Below are 18,287 nucleotides of genomic sequence, written 5' to 3'. Positions count from 1 at the left end.
ATTTTCTAGTGTTTACCTTTAAGGGATATCTATCAGATATAATATAATGACAGTCAACTGCAACTAATATTTCACTGCTAGTTTTCTATCAACAATTTTCTTCCAAATCCATTTAATATTTTCAGATCTCTGATTTGATCAGCTTTTATATTTCAATCTTCTAAAGCACTCCAAACTACATTGTTTCCACTTATATCTTAGTTTTCCTGCAATTTTTGTTTTAAATACTGTTTTTCAACAATGGGAAGATAGTTGATGGCTAGGTTTTATCTCCATTTTTAGGAACAGGCTAGATAAAGGCTCATTTTCATGCTATTGGTAGATGCCAGGTGCATATAACAGCTTGTATACAATATAGAATAGGCATTAATTCTGGAGCACAAGGATGCCACCCAGATAAGAGATTTACTAGCATATATATTATTATTGAGGATTTTTCATGTCTTTCTGGTATAAGAAAGACATGAAAAATATGAAGTGAGCTGTTCATGGTATAGTGGAGATGATTTTCAATGGTTGCCTGAAGAAGAGCTGGAGGAGCCCTTTGATATAAGGCTCAGCATTATCCAGGTGATGCTACCAGTGAGGTATGGGAGAGACAGGTAGGAGCATGGAAGGACATAACTTGTGTGCCTTAGTAAGGGAACAGAAAGATAAACTGCTGTCTGAGAAGGCAACTGAGTTGCCTTCTCAGATTCTCGGCCTAACAATGAAAAAATGAGTTTATAATTTCAAAATTATTTTTATTTTTTAACAATCTCCCTTAAGACTAATACATTTATTCCAGCAATGTTCCAGCACCATTATCCTATCCCTGTAGTGGTTCTCAGTAAGATTTGCAAAATATCCCTCTACAGCTGCAATCACCTCTTGATTCAAAGAAAAATGCTAACCAGCAAGGAAGAGTTTTAGTTTTGGGAAGAGACAGAAGTCAGAAAAAGCCAAATCTTGGGAATAGGGTGGATGTTTCAACAATTCATAGTGCAGATCCCTTAATTTTCCCACTGCCAAAAACACCTTTGTGAGAAGGTGCATCGTCCTGATGAAGGATGATTTTTTCCTTCAAAAAATCTGGTCTTTTCTCGTGAATTTTTTCGTCTAGTCTGGTTAAAAGATCAAAATAATATTCCCCAGTTGTTGTTTTACCCTTTTCAAGATAATTAATAAACAAAATGCCTTTAGCATCCCAAAACACCGATGCCATGGCCTTTCCTGCTGATGGAACCCTCACTGGGAGGGCTCAACCAGTCCTAAGCGGCGGTCGAGGAACTGGGGGGGGGGGGACCCCACATGAATGAAATAAAATTATACAACAAATACTTAGTCTTTATTTGAGCTGTAAGTCAGCAGTTAGAATTGAAGGAAGTACAGGAAGATGGTTTAATGTTAAATCTGGTGTGAGACAAGGATGTACATTATCCCCTCTGTTATTCATTATCTATATGGATCACATTATGAAGGAAAGTGGTATTAAACATGATATCAAAATTGGAGACGTTAATGTCAGCTCTTTGCTTTATGCAGACGATGTTATACTGCTAAGTAAATCCACTACAAGTCTGCAAGATTCTGTGACTAAATTGAATAACTGTTGTAATAGATATGGTATGAAGGTCAGCAATAACAAGACAAAGACAATGAAACTAGGCAGAAGCATTGAAAATATCAACTGCATTGTGAATGAAGAACGTATAGAACAAGTAAAACATTTCAGCTACTTAGGCACAATTTTTAGTGATGATGGAAAATTTATTTATTTACGCATATGGCTTTGTGAAAATGGCAAGTGAAATGTACAATCAAAATATCCAGAAAGAAATGATGAAAATCTTAATATGTAAAAATTCATTACATAAAAGCCACAAACTGCTTTCCAAGTCTTCCTTTTTTTTAAAAAAAGGCAGAAGTAATTACAACTACGGATCAATGTCCAGTCTGGAAAGCCAATCCAAGGCCTCATCCGTCACCTTGTGGATGTCCTGTAGGCCACCACCGTGAAATTGGCACCTTGGGCAGTCGTACACAAATGGTAAATTAAACATGGAAATAGACAACAGAATCATCAAAGCTGGTATGGTAGGAAGTCAACTGAATAAATTTATATGGAATAAGAGAGAAATTAGTCAAAACACTAAATTAGCTGTATAGAAGATAGAGAAAGAAGAAAGAAGAAGGAGCAAGAAGACACAGTAAGAACAGGTGCTAGATTGACTGACTGGCTTCAAGTTGGAAAAGGAGTGAGGCTAGAATGTTTACTTTCTCCTCACTTGTTTAGTATATATGCGGAGGACATCATGTGTGAAGCATTGGATGAACTCAGGACAGGAATTAGGATAGGAGGTAGATTAATCAGTAATCTGAGGTATGCTGATGATTCAAACCAATTTTAACTGGATCTGAGAGCTGGGTTAGAAATGAAACACTTGACCAAAGACTAGAGACTGCAGATAAGAGTCCTGAGAAAGATTAAGGAGTATGAACAGATGGCATCAATGACAATATCATGTTAAAAACAAGGATATTAGGAAAGAACTTGACATTGTCAGCATCCAGGAATGCGTTAGCAGAGCTAATCTCAGGTGGTATGGTCACTTAAATAGAATGGTTGAGGAAAGATTAACAAAATTCAAGTGTTTTCTGCCAGGTTGGCAGGAAAAAGACCCAGAGAAAGACCAAGATATAGTTGGATTGATATGGTAAAAAGTGCCTTAGAAGATAGAAATATAAGATCTGATAATGTTAGAGTCTTGACAGGTAACAGACTGATTTGGAAGAAAATTGTAGATAGGAAGTTAGCAATGATGGAAAGTTTTCATGTAGTACCATCATATCCTGTACACCCCTTGAGGGTACATGGCAGGAATTTGATGATGACAACATTAATCCATTTGAAGAGAACTTGAAGAAAGCCAATACAGAAATAACTAAAGCAATTTCAAGAACAGCTACACACATAAACAATCAACATCCAAGCACCAAGACATGCAAGCTAAAAGATAAAACCATAGAGCTTTGAACAAATGAAGAAAAATGAAACAAGATCAAAACAAACTTTCAAATATAGAATATACAGAAATTTGCAAAACCTTAAGAAAGAAAATAAGATCAGACATACATGAATATAATACACAAAAAATCAAAGAAACAATACAGAAAAATGTAAATGTGAAAGTTTTAAGAAGGGTAAACACATATAATTGTTATCAAAAACAAACATAGCACAATCACCATTGAACAGGCAAAAAATACTCAATAGAATTACAGAATTTTACAGAGAAATATATCACTCAGAAGTACCAACAACTAGTACCACAGTCCCTGACACAGAGATGCCCTTCAACCTTACCTCAATTATAACAATTAAGGAACTAAAGGAAACACTGAAACAAATGAAAAACAAAGCACCAGGCAATGATGGCATTGCCATTGAACTAATAAAATATGGAGGCAAGATAACCTTTACATCCTGAATATTCTCAATTTATGTCTAGAAGACGGAAAAATCCCCGATGAGTGGGACAACACCAACCTAGTGTTACTGCACAAAAAAAGGAGACAAGGAAGAAATAAAAAATTACCTCTTACCAACATTCTATAAACTCCTTGCAAAAAGCATAGCAAACAGGATAACATGTGTACTAGAAGATAATCAATCAATACAACAGACAGGATTCAGATCTGGTTTCAGCACCATGAACAATATTCACACACTAAGACAATTATTAGATAAATGCAATGAATTCAACATACCCCTTTGTCTAACTTTCATAGATTATGAAAAAGCTTTTGAAACAGTCAAGACAAATTAACTAATAACAGCCCTAGAGAAACAAGATGTTGAACCCCAGTACATCAAACTTCTATCTACTGCAACCATAATGCTATGGAACAAGAAATCTAAATTAAACATAAGAAGAGGAGTTAGGCAAGGGGACACTGTCACCAAAACTGTTCAATGCAGTACTAGAAGAAATCTTTAAAAACTTAAACTCGAACAATAAAGGTATAAAGATAAATGGGAAATATCTCTCCCACTTAAGATATGCAAATAATATCTTGATAATAGCCAAAACAGCTAAAGAACTATAACTCCAAGGTATGATAGACCAACTTAATACAGAAATACAGAAAGTCTGAAAAAAGGGCTGCAAATAAACAATGGGAAAACTAAAGTAATGTTCAACAAGTCAGTAATAAAATCACCCATCACCCTGGGAAATAATTAATTAGATATTGTAGATCAATATGTCTATCTAGGACAGCTCTTTGATTTAGATAAAGACATTAAATCAAAAATCAATAAATGACTACAGTTGGCATGGACAGCTTTTGGAAAACTAAGTTCCATCGTGCCTAAAAAGGAAAGTAACTGATCAGTGCTTATTACCAGTCATGGTTTAAAGTAGTGAGACTTGGAACCTAACAAAAAAAAGATTGGAAAACAAAGATTGCTCAAAGAAAATTTGAAAGAAACATCCTAGGGATCTCTTTAAAAAATACAATAAGAAATTATTGGATTAAAGAGCAAACCAAGATAAATGGCATTTTAATTCATATTAAGACCAGAAAATGGAAGTGGGCAGGCGATGTAATGAGAAGAGAGGATGGATGCTGGATGAAGGAGCTCACAAACTGGATACCAACCAGAAGAAGAAACAGAGTATGGATGGATGGTAACTAGATGGGATGATAACCTTAGAAACTTTGACATGAAGTGGAAGAAGACTGCCAAAGATAGAAAGAAGTGGTCAAAAAATAGGGAGGCCTTTATCCAGCAGTGGACCGACTAAGGCTGAGAAAGAAGAAAAAGAATATAGGAAATGCATAGCTTGTGCATTAATTCAACCTTGGTAAATTCTTGGGTCTGGCTCCCACTCAGTATGTTTTAACAATATTAACCTTTGGACTTTGCTTCCTTGGGAATAGAGCAATTCTGCTTAGTGGTAGTTGAGTTTTGCCATTGTCAAGTGTCCTACCCTGCAGTAATTCAGATCAGGAATGATGAGTTTAGAGATCCTTTTGGGTTACTCAGTGAGATTTAGAGTAATAGTGTAGTCACAGGTACCTCTAAACTTTAACAGTAAAGTTTGAAATTTTCAGCCTTTATTTTCAATAAAGGCTGAAACTGGTCTGGATAATGACCCTCCCTCCCTTAATGCATAGCATTATGCACTTCCAAAAGGAAGCCTCCTGCTTTGCATTATGAAATACTAAAGCAACTGATGAAGTCATTAGCTTCTATGTGTGAAAATACTTCAGATACAAACTTTATTTGCTTACATTTGGATAAAGGATTTAAGAAGAATATAATCTCTTGAAAAGTGTAATTTACTTTCTTACTAAGCAAAAAACACTTTCTAAAAACTTTATAAAGTAAATCCAACATAAATCACACAGTATCAATGATTATAAAATAAATTATATCCTGTCTTCTTAGAGAGAGAGAGAGACTTAATGATAACCTTTTTCCATGTGCCACCTATGTGTCCACTTGCATTCATAACTGAATGCAAGTAAACAAGTCCTAATAGTAATTATTTATTATTTGTGTATTTTTCACATATCAAAACATGATCTCTTTTTCCTAACAGAACCTCGAGTGGTATCTTCTACAGCCATAATCCACTTGAACTGTCCCAGCTATATTCTGCAAAAAAGGGAGAAACATATGCTTTTGTAAAATCTGATATCCATTGTTAAAGGCGATCCAACTTGGAATCCCTGCTTTTCAATCTGCTCTGGCTCAAGATTGATGATGGTTGTTCAAGAATAGCTTGTTTTTCCTCAGTTAGTATTTTTTTTTTTTTTTTTTTTAATTTTTGAATGTTGTGCGGTATATAAACAAAATAAAATACTATCTCTATTTCTTATAATTTCAAGAAACTTACCCAAAACTTTACAAGAAAGAAAGCATTCTGTGGTCCTTTATCATACAATTCTTTAAGACCTCCTTTCTTTTCAGGAAATTTGTCATATATCTGCCTAATATCTACAGCCTAGAGGGGGGAAGGGGAGGGAAAATAGTGATTTATAGAATAAAATATTTATTCTTTAAATTTAACTTCATAAAAATAGAAATCTGTTTACTACTATAACTGAGTGATAAGTAAATATACACATGATTTCAATAAAATACACACAAAAATTTAATATGTGGGAAGAGAGAGAGAGAGGGTGACCTTCAGATCATCAGAATTATTTTTAATGTTCGAATGTTGCATGTGAAATTCAAATGCACAATATTGATTCAATGATTACTAAGCAGTATGAAGCTCTCATTATTTTTGATTTGAGATGTTCTCTGACTTTAGCACAAAATAACATTTTTCACTTATCACTTCTCAAATGCATGAAACAGACCTATTTGCAACAACTTGCGTTAAGATGTTTTATCTTCATGTTTAAGCAATGGAATAGAAATATCCAGAAATCACAAGGGCTGTATAGTGAGATGTGTGTTCTATGGGTATTACACCAATGATTATTAATATCTCCACTGTTATTGCATCCATGCATTGTGGGGGGAAGGAGGACTGGCACAAAAATTTAGTCTCTTTTCCTGAATTGTGCAATAAGTAATTCTTATTGCACAATTCAGGTTAAACAGCAAATCTTAAGCATTTTCAAGCAATATTCACCTGTTAATTTCTTTCTAAGATACCCAGTACTGAAAAAAAGCATGTCTTTGGAATAAAAAATCAATATAAGAATCACTTTTTGGATGAAAATGTCATGAAAAATTCCTTGATTACTAAGCAGTGGAGGCCAATTTCTTTCTCTTTTTTTTAACAAAATATTTAAATTCTAAGTTACTGTGTATTTCTGCATAATCAATGTAGACATTTGCCTACTGCAACAAACTATATACAGTGCCAAATATCTGGTGTCTTTTAAATTGTTATAATATATAATACTGCAAATCTGCTGGCCAATTTGGCTGAGTGGTTGGCATATCCACTCTCCAACTAATAGACTGCAGGTTGGAATCCTGCTGAACACATGGATGCTTGTGTGACAGTCATTAGGTGGGATATGAATTTCATTGCCATGTGAAACCACTACCTACTCACTGGAAGCCTGAAGTGGCTTGAAAAAGTTCAGTCCATGTTTCCAGATTATGTTAAGAAATAAAAATACAAAATATATATAAAATTAATAAAAAATAGGAGGGGGGGAAAAATCCTTTGCTCTCGTGATACTTATGTACTGCAGGTTTACAGCCCTTTGTTGAGTGGGAGTCACATATCTCCATGTGTATTTCTGGTTATTATACATCATAATCTATATTTAAGTTGTAAATCAGCAATTAGAATTGAAGGAAATATACAAAGATAGTTTAATGTAAAATCAAGTGTAAGAAAAGGATATATGTTTCCACTCTAATTTGCCACCTATATGGACTGATCCTTGTGGTACATCACTGGTTACCTTAAATCTTGAAGATTCACGTCCCCCATGTACCACTTTTTGATACCTGTCAGTTCAGCCATCCTCTTATCCACGATAATATTCTATAATCCAAACCCATATTCTCCAATTTATGCAATAGTCTACCATGCTGTATTGTCATAAGCCTTAGCAAAATACAAAAGTATCATGGTGTATCCATTCCCCTTGTCTAGTTCAATGGTAACATCATTATAGAATGTGAGCAAGTTGCTAAAACATGACTTTCCCCTTAGTAAACCCATTTCTAAATGCAAGCGCTAACCAATTTTTCCAAAATCTTCACCACCACTCCTGAGATACTAATTGGTTGATAGTTGGATACATTGGTCTTTGCACCATCTTGTGCAATGGAATTACCATCCATTCTGGCAGAATCCTCCCTGTTCTGAGACCCATATTAAACAGCCTGATCAAAGGAATAGCCAGTTCAGCTGAAGACTCTTTTAGCACATGTGCTGATATCTCATTAGTCCCTATTGCTGAATTCTTATTTAGTTTGTGCAACAGCTCCAATTCGTCTAATAGACCTGAAATTCTTCATCCAGTGAAAAGGTAGCAGCGAGCTCAGTGTTGCATACACCAGGTTGATAGCTTTTAATAAAATGGCCACTCGTTAGTTGAACAAACTCTTCTGCATCTGTTACCCTCATGACACATCTGCATTTAGAAGAGTTATTCTTTCATATTCATTCTTTCTTTTACTTGCAGCATATTGATAGAATTCTTGTGGGTTGTCTTTGGCATGCAGAGCCAGTTTTTTTTCATACTCAGACTTTGCTTTCGAAACCGGTCTGGGTAGTGACCCCCCCCCCATCCTGCTGCTTATAATTTTCATAATGGACATCATCCTTATACACATGGTATTCCTTCCACATCATCCTTTTCTTACGAATGAATCCCTTTCTTAATAAGATTACAGCCATTTGACTCCTACCCTGTTTATTCTTCGAACTCTCAGGACACATTCTGATATCGCATCATTTAAGTATTGTTTAAATGCTTCCCATGCACTGCCAATATTCTTCCAATCCATAAATATTTCCAGACCGAAATATTTGGTTAAATAAATATCTTTCTTGTGATTACGTGATTATATCATTCAATCTTATGTCGCAAGTATCCTTGAAACAACAGATAGCTTCAAACTCATTGTAGCATGAAATACTGTTAGTAGTCATACTACAATCATAGGTCTCAACTCTAACTAGATTCAAGTCATCCAATATCATTAGAAGTGTGCCCCTCCCTCCTATTCTTCCTGTACCCTTTAACCTCAACACTAGTTAGTATGTCTGATTCTGATAGCCAGTCTCACTAATGCCTACAATCTGAGGTCCCAACATATTGACAAGGCAACAAACTCTACCTCTTTGTTTCTGATACTCCTAGCATTTTTGTAAAGACATAATAATCTACCTGCATGTTCTTTTGTATACTCTTGTCTGCAGTCTGCATGACACAGTTGGACAACTTGCAGATCTCTATTTCTTCTTCTCTAGTGCCTTGTGCATGTAGACATCTTTGCACATGTTTGATGGATCTGAACCAGACGAACGCAAAGTCAAAATCGTTCTCTTCTTGTCAGCATTTTCACGACAAAGCCCATTCCCATCATTAACACAGTTATATAACGTTGTCATTCTTACACTCACATTCTCACCATTCCTCCCTTTATAATTTAGTTCCCCTGACTCTCTGTGTTAAGTCTCATCTTCTCTCAAACTCACTCCACACATCCAAAAATTCGCATCCATTTCTTCTACACACCCTACACATCGAATTGTTTGCCATCATAACCCTTCTTAATTCAACATTATGAAAGAATGTGGCATAAAACCTAATATTAGAATTGGGAATAAAAAAAAGCTTTGTTATTTTAGATACTATATAATCAAACATCTGCCTAATGATATCCTTTCTTTCTCAATTTACAGAAAATTCACCCAGGTAGATATGTACATAAATGTTTCAACTATCCCCCTTCTCAACAATATGGGGTCATTATTAACAGAGTGAGCCTCCAACTTCTGTGCCACCCAAATTTTCCTTACAGCAGAACTCACCTTTATTTACCAAACCTTCCAGTCCAATGGTAACAATGCCAAAAAAATCTACAAATTATCTTTCCCTTCCACCACCTCACATCCCCGTCAACATAAAGACTACAGTAATTTCATTACTATTCCTTATATCTGGGGCACTTCAGAAAAAAAAAAAAAAAAGCTAGAACTTTAGAGAAATATAACCTCTGCACTGCTTTCAAACCTCATTTGAAGCTGGCTTCCCTTTGCTGCCCACCTAAAGATCGCCCCCCCCCCCCCTCCCATTCCAGGTATTTACAAGGTCCTTTCTTCTTGCAGCTTATCATATTAATGTCAGACTCTGAGATCTGACAACATGTGCCTAGAAGAACACAAAAAAATACATCTTCCCCCACAACTATGGTCACAGCCAAGTCTAGTAGACTATGGCTTAGAGCAAAGGTTGGTCGATTGGTAGAGCCTCTGCTACTAACGGCTCACGCAAAACAGTTAAGCAAGTTTTAGCGCGGTTAGTAGTTGGAAGCACACTCTCCCTCGATGAGTCTTTGGACTCCCTGGAGGTGTCACATAATACCTTCATAGAATCAGATGAAAAAAACTACCATGCTCTGTCGCAGCAACTACAAACTTGAAAGACTGCTTTTAGAATCAGTAGCAGACTTAAAAAACCAGCCTAATCTTAATGAATATGGTTGTATCGGAACTTTCCAACATCTAAGCTAGCCAACAGCATCGACAGAGGGTGCCCCTCATAGGACTTTAGTCTTAATTTATTCTAATCTCATTTCTTCCATTTATAGTTTGTGCTTGCTTTTGTGTGTGTTGTTACAATTTTAGCACTATATTCCTGTGACTGAGATGAAATGATTAAACCTGTTGTTTAGTTATTTTTCTTTGTGCTGTAAATCATTCCATTAAACTGGTTAACATGATTGTAAACCAGAACCTAAGCCCAAATACTCATTTACCACATGTTCTTTTCCTCTGAGACCTAACTAACAACTAATTTTGAGAAGTAATAATTATTTTAAAAATATTGACATATTTACTAAATAAGTGGTTTAACATATTTCTGATTAAAAGTAAAGACAAAAATAATAGATTTCAAAGAAGAAAACCCAATAAGAAGTAAAATTCTGATAGATAATAAAATATTAGAACAAGTAAATACTTTCAAATATCTGGGATGAGACTTATTATATGAAGATGAAAAAGATATACTGTGCGATCCCACATGTGAGAATCCTGACTGACACACTGCCAAGAAGAGTCAATTCATGTTGAGGGGAGAAAGGAATAAGGCAATGTACGAATTTGTCACCATCACGTACTTTATATGTAAAATTTTCCAACTGTTGTACAAGCAAAACAGTTATCACTTTAAAAACTAGAATTTTCATAAAAGAAAAGCTAATTTTCTGATGTATAATAATAAACACTTATCAGTGAATACCCTATTATTGGAATGGATTCACCTTCTGCCATGCGCAGAAGTGTCAAGGGATCATGCATCTGTGGTCGGACAATAGACATTAAAATACCAAATTTTGTTAAAGTAAACAGCATAATAAATAATATATTTAAACCAGCCTTGGTACAGAAACACACCAGAATTAGACTATATAACGTTCTCTCTCTGAACTTTATTATATGAAAGTGAAACATGGACCATAAAAAAGAAGAATGAAAAATGTATTCAAAGAGCAGAAATTAAATTTCTCAAAAAACAGCTGGATATACCAAGTGGGTCCATAAAAGAAATATAGCAATTTTAAAATTCTTGAATATCAAACCAATTTACCACTATACAAGTAAAAATAATTAGAACATTTAAATTGAATGAAAATAGCAGACTGCCAAAAATACTGTATGCTTATAAAATAAATGGGAAAAGAAGAATTGGTAAGCGATGGTATGAGACCAGAACAGGCCACTTGGCCTAAAATCCATGATAGGAAGAAGAAGACATCTTTCTGATTATTACAATTCAAATATCATGTAAATTAATAGATGTACATGTCATTCCACCTTAAGTGCATTGCACATGGTGTTAAGCTGCAGCCTGAAATACCAAGGAATCACATACCAATTTCTAAACAAAAATTTATAATAAGCTATTTTTAATAACCATACATTCTGTAAGTTGAAATAATAATTCGTAATACATGAGAATATTTTTTGGAACTAATTTGCTCCAATTATCTTTAGTATTCAGAGCTACCTTTAGGCAAAACAAGTTGCTAAAATATGGAATCAGTTCTCACCTCTAGGACTGGATCTGAATAACTGGGGAGACCTCCTATATGAACAAACAAATGCTTGTGATACTGTTAAAAAAAAATGAGAAGTATACACAATTACTCTCTTAAAAAACATGAACAATGTCGGTTTAAAATACAGCTTAAAATAATTTTATGAAAAATTAATATAATTATATTCATTTGGTGGTATGTGTGTGTGTGCATGCACTTGCATGCTCTCATGAGCATGTGCACACACACACACAGATCTCATTACAATACACTACATTTAATGCTGTTTCATGATAATACTTGTGCTAAATTCTACCATTTTAACAAACATTTGCACAATATAACTGCTCATCCCTATCACTTTTCTGTATTGCAAATCTTGGTTATGTGATTATATGTTAGCTTATATTTTTCAAGTATGTTCTGACCATTATTGTGATTTCATGAGTCAAAAGTGTAAAATATATGTGCTAATAATAAATGTTTCCATAATAGAGTACATTAGGCAAACAAAAGCTCGGATTCTGATGAGATCAATTGTGATTACGAAAAAATTTCAAGTTGAGAGAAAGAATATGGAACACTGTGCAGCAGAATAGAAGACTGTATCAACATTATAAAAATATTTTGATAATTAAGAGGGAGGTCTGAAAAGTTCTTGGCCTTGCCCATAGATGTCAACACTATTTGGCACAATTTTTTTTTTTCCCCCTGAGTTGGTACATCTGTCATAAGCATCCATGAGAAGTTGCAAGTCATTCTATCAAGTAGTTTGTTTTATACAGCTGTCTGAAGCAAAATTTTTGTCCGTATCCCTTAAAATGGATCAAATTGAGTATCATGCGGTTATAAAATTCTTTGTAAAAGAAAGTTTAACGCCAAAGAAATTCGGACAACTCCTTCATTTTCGACAATGTAGAAATGGGCTGCCAAATTTAAACATGGCCATACCAGCCTTGAAGATGATTCATGTGAAGGACATCCAAAAAGTAGCAACACCAGAAATCATTGATCAAGTGTACGATATGGTATTGGATGACCGGTGAGTCAAAGTGCATGAAATTACTGAGACTATAAGCATTTCAAAAGAACGTGTAGGATATATTTTGCATGAAGAATTGCAAATGAAAAAGTTTTGCACAAGATGGGTGCTACACTTGCTCACAGCAGATCAAAAATGCACTCACATAAAAATCTCTGAACAGTGCTTGGAGCATTTTAACAAGAATAAAACTGATTTTGTGCGTCAATTTATTACTATGGATGAGACTGGATTCACCATTACACACCAGAATCCAAACATCAATCAAAACAGTGGACAGAAGCCCATTGTTCAGCGCCAAAGAATACAAAGCTGGTTCCATCAGCAGGAAAGGTCAGAGTATCAGTGTTTTGGGATGCTAAAGGCATTTTGTTTATTATCTTGAAAAGGATAAAACAATAACTGGGGAATATTATTCCGATATTTTAACCAGATAAAAAAATTTGTGAAAAAAGATTGTTTGCAGAAGAAAAAAATCATCTTTCAATCATCTTTGGAGGCAGGACAATGCACCTGTCCCCAAAGATATTTTGGCAATAGGAAAATTAAGGGATCTGCACTATTAATTGTTGGAACATCCACTCTATTCTCCAGATTTGGCTCCCTCGCTGGTCAGCGTTTTTCTTAGAATCAAGAGGTGTTGCAGCTGTAGAGGGGTATTTTGTGGATCTTACTGAGAACCACTGCAAGGATGGGATAATGGCGCTGGAGCATCGCTGGAATAAATGTATTAGTTTAAAGGGAGATTATGTTAAAAAATAAAAGTAATTTTGAAATTATAAATTAGGTTTTTTCATTGTTAGGCCGAGAACATTTCAAACAATCCTCGTAAATGTTGTTCTGGCTGATATCAGCTTGAGATTTTTTTTTAATTTCTATATGTAGAACAATGCTCAAAAACAAAAGCAGCATTCTCTATAGAAGAACTTGGTTGACCTTAATTTTATACATAGAATAAACGTACAACTTAAAGTGGTTGGCAAAAGCTTCTCATTATTTTGCAATGATCTTTTGTAACACAGTATAGTTGCAATTTTCAAGTAATGAATTTTAAAATTCATTACTAGAATGGAAATTCCCTTTAAGTGATACTACACATCCTGTAATAATATATATATTTTTTTTTATTTGGTAAGGATGGAAATTTGATATCATAGAAGTAATCATATGAAAGACAAAGGACTTATCCAATCTATTCCAACATCATCATCATAATGTTCTATGGTGTTCTATGATATTTAAAATTGAGAGAACACTTTTAGTATTCCAAGTAATGGTTATTTATCTAGACTGCACATATTATTGTCTTTCACAATTTGAGACTTTATTAAGGATGATTATTATAATAAGTAATAATCTCATTATATATACCTCTTTTTACATTAAATATTGGTGCCTCTGTAGCTTAGTCAGTATTGATGAAGCCCTATGGTTGGAAAGACCTGGGTTCGATTCCTATCAGTGAAATGAAAAACTTTTATATGGTCTCTTTTGACTAAAAGTGAGCTGACCAGTCTCACATGGAGGTGGAGGGTTTTAATTCCGGTAACTCGGATTTTTCATCCCTCAAAACAGGCAAACTGGACCCATGAACACACACGGCTACAGTCATAAAATATACTACGGCAAGGAAGGCAATGGGAAACCACCTTGCTCGTAATCATCTCCCTAGTATGGTAGAACACAGCTACCCCCACCAGCCTTATGGCTGAGAGAATAGGATAGGGGACATTAGATATTAGTTTTCATCTTTGAGACCAGCTATCACTATTTAAATTTAAATGCATTTATGTATGATAATTCATTGCTGATGGAAGTAGACCATAATATAATTTCTTTACCATTATAGTTTTTAGAAATATATACACCAAATTTGTGCTAAAATCATCCACATTTTTGTGTGAATTTTACTAGTGTCTGATATTTGAGCTTAGATGAACTGCCTTAAAGATATATAACAGGTGAAAATGTTAAAACCAGATCTATCCAGTCTACAATAAGGAATATGATGACTGTAAGGAGAACAGTTTCTTTTTTTTAATGGGATCTTCATTCTGGAACATTCCAGGAAAGCCCAGTTTCACTTATGCAGATGGTGTGCGAGTGTGCACATGCTTAGACCAATGTGTGTCTAGTATTCCTAGCCTGCAATCTACCTCAAAACAAGATCATAGCTAAGTGAATTTCCAGGATGTATGGGCAGGAAAAGGAGGTGAAAGTAGGTTTAGTACTTCATTTGATATGACTACAAACTCCCCCCCCCCCCTGCCTCCAAAGAAAAATGGATGCCTTTTCTTGAACAAAAACCCATATAAAGCAAGCTCAAACCGCTTTACAACCCATATCTCAACAAAAACCCTAACAACTCCAATAACCTCATTGTGCTGAAGGTATACACATCTCATTAAGGCTAAAGATAAAAAGTTCAATGTCATCGTTCTCAACTTTTCCAGAGAAGCTAATGAAAATGCAAATTCAATCTCAGAAAAGTTATCAGATGCCACTACTTCAGGCTCATAAATAGAAGAAAAGATGCTGTGAACTCCCTGATATGCTTGTCAGTGTTTCACAAGAGATGGGGAGTCTCTTGTGGAAACACTGACATGCATACCAGATTTAAAACCAGCCATGAGCAACAAGCAAGTTCAAAGTTCAGAAATCTAGCACCACTCAACAGTTATCATGGACTGCATGAGAAACATGCATGACCAATGCAGTCAACAACAAATCCTACACAGACTTTGAAATCCACTTCACAAATTTGTGGTCTCAGTTCAGCTTTCCCAATTACACACACACTGGCTCCTTTCACATAAATTAAAAACAGAAACTTAAACTTATGTGGAAGTAAATTTAATCAATGTAAATTTTGTGCCTAAGTATCAAAAGGTATCTTACGTACATTTACAACAGAACACAAAATATATAATACAAAAGAATTCAATTTTAAAAGTGACACTACAGTGTAAAACAGCAGATGGTGAGTAAATTCCTCAATAAAAAAATAATAATAATGTAATAGGGCTTAATAGTCAGAATGTCCAGAAGATTGATACAATAATATTTACCATAAAGGGGATAACCAAAGGCCATCAGATCTGTTTAAATTCAGGCAGTGTATAAAGGTATCACAACTCTGTTCTACAAGGCATCTGCCTTTTATGTAAGAATTTAATTTTCTTCTAAAGAATCTTATGTTTAATCAAGATGGCATGTTCTGCTAGGTTACGTCACTGCTCCAGTTCATGATGCTAGATGTATGATTTATGTTCTTCACAACAGACAGCTGCAAATCTAAAAAAGTAAGACAAACCACAGGGATAGACATCGTGAAAGCTGAGTGTAGAAAGTTTGTCTTTAGGTGAGGAAAGGAATGTAGACATTTTCCTAATAGGATGAAAGGACACCACAATGTTAAGAGGTCCTAAAACTTTAGCAATATGATCAGAAATGCCTTTAGAATACATTAGTGGAATCCAAGAGAGATCTTCAGGGATCTAGAGAATGATAGCCTAAATCTGTTTAAAAGCTTTCTTGATAAAAGAATCATTAAAACATTTTTCAAAAAGGCAGATTTGATATAATTCAATTCTTGCGGAAGAAGGTCTGCAGTGGAACATGCATTATGAGCACGATGTAATATGATCTTAATAGTTCAAATGTTTTAACTGACATGCTGAAAAGTAGTAGGGATATAATGATCAGCATGAAAAATCGATATATCTAAAAAAAAAAAAACTAGTTCATTGTTTTTCTCTCATCTAGGGTAAACTGAATTCTAAGATAAATCACATTTATTTTAGAGACAAATAGTCTCAAATCTGAAGGAGAATCATTCCATATTACAAAAATATCATCAACATATCTGTACCATACTGCAGGTTTAGGAGAGATGTGATTAAAGAGATGATCTTCGAAACACTCCACATAGTAATTGGCAAGCACAGGAGAGAAAGAGGACTACCCATGACTGTACCTTCAATCTGCTGATATAATTTTTCTAGGACACTGAAATAACCAGAGTGGATAACACAGCCAAAATTTTGTTTGGAGGAAAATCTTTGTTGAAGTAAATTAATATTATTTGTGAAAGGAATGTTTGTAAAAAAGAGATACTGCATCAAGACTAATCTCAATATCTGAAGGTCCTAAACAAAGATTACAAATTTGTTATAAAATCCAAAGAGTTCTCAATACGAGAAGCAGATTTTCCAGTAAAAGAAGATAACAACATAGACAAGTATTTAGAAACTTTATATGTAGGGCAGCCAATGCTGTTCTTAATGGAACACCAGGCTAGGAAGACCATATAATCTAGGAAGATGAGCATAAAGATAAAGGTTTTTTTTAAACTTTTTTCATTAATTCTTTGTCCCAGCTAGAGATGTTATGAATTTATTAACCTTATTAATTTGGCTGATAGTCAGATCAGATGGGAGGGGATGATAAGTAGAGAAATTGCAAAGCATAAAGGAAACCTTTCTAAAATGCTGACATAACATGGCAGAAAGCATACAACCTAGAACTGCCAGGCTTTGACCACTAGCTGAAAATTTCTCTGTCCTCACTTGGTCAAATTCATTTGCTGTCTCTGTTACTTTTCTGATACTACCAACCATTCTGAACTCTTAGACTTCCTCTCGTTAAATGTTGATTTTTCTCCAGTCTAACTTTCCTACCAGTGAAATCATCTTCCTTGAGATTTTAACGTTTATAACACCAACTGGCTTTCTTCTCCAATTGCATAGACCAAGCAAGTAGAGATGCTGTGAAATTTGCTATCACTACTGATCTTACTTACATTGTTCAAATGCTTACCAGAATACCAGATAACCCCAAACACCCTACATCTCTTCCTTACTAATGACCCTTCTAAGTACTTTGTGAATACTCTGTCCTCAAGATAATTCAGACCACAATCTAGTAGTGCTTATCTTTTCACCGGGAGCATTGCTCACACAGCCACTCCAAAAAGTTGTCTATGACTCATTTCCTTGGTTGGACTATTGTTTTTTTTTCAGCTTTCCAACCCAAAAATATATACTAAACATATCACTGAAGTAATCCTTATTAGTATAGAAATATATTCCACTCTAAACTACCAACAGGAAGAGATCAGATTTAGAAATCTGAAGGTCTACAATCCAGAGCTGACTCTTGTTCTTCTCATCTTTTTATATTCTCTTATACTGCTGGTATCTACACCAGTGGTATAAGAGAAATTGGAATTTATTAAATAATTGGAAATTATTCTATGTTCAACTCATGCCAAAAAACTGACAAATCCTCACCATCAAACTTGCCCAGTTTCTCTCACCTCAGTCCTCTCTAACATAATAGAGAACCAATACTAGAATTTTCTGCTATCTTGAAGGCACCTAACTAGTAAATGACTGCCAGCATATATATTCTGCCACTGCCAATCAACAGATCTGCTTATATATATATATATATATATATATATATATATATATATATATATATATCATCCATCTCTGGACA

General features: G+C 34.7%; 1 protein-coding gene across 3 annotated transcripts in view; it reads right to left on the bottom strand.

Annotated features, from left to right (window-relative positions):
• Positions 1–18,287, bottom strand: part of sd (TEA domain transcription factor 1 homolog scalloped) — a 336,647-nt gene that overhangs the window by 45,425 nt on the left and 272,935 nt on the right. For all 3 annotated transcript variants that reach the window (XM_090407968.1, XM_090407969.1, XM_090407971.1), the window contains exons 7-8: positions 11,756–11,818; positions 5,889–5,996 (exon numbers count right to left, since the gene is read on the bottom strand). In XM_090407968.1, the coding sequence (XP_090264094.1) occupies positions 5,889–5,996; positions 11,756–11,818 (171 nt within the window). The remainder of the gene's footprint in view (positions 1–5,888; positions 5,997–11,755; positions 11,819–18,287) is intronic.

This window comes from Typopeltis vanoorti, chromosome 18, assembly GCF_054136105.1.
Source record: "Typopeltis vanoorti isolate ZY-2024b chromosome 18, IOZ_Tvanoo_1.0, whole genome shotgun sequence".
Taxonomy (NCBI): Eukaryota; Metazoa; Arthropoda; class Arachnida; order Uropygi; family Thelyphonidae; genus Typopeltis; species Typopeltis vanoorti.
Note: the sequence above shows the minus strand (reverse complement) of the source record. Positions and strands in the feature narration are given on the sequence as shown.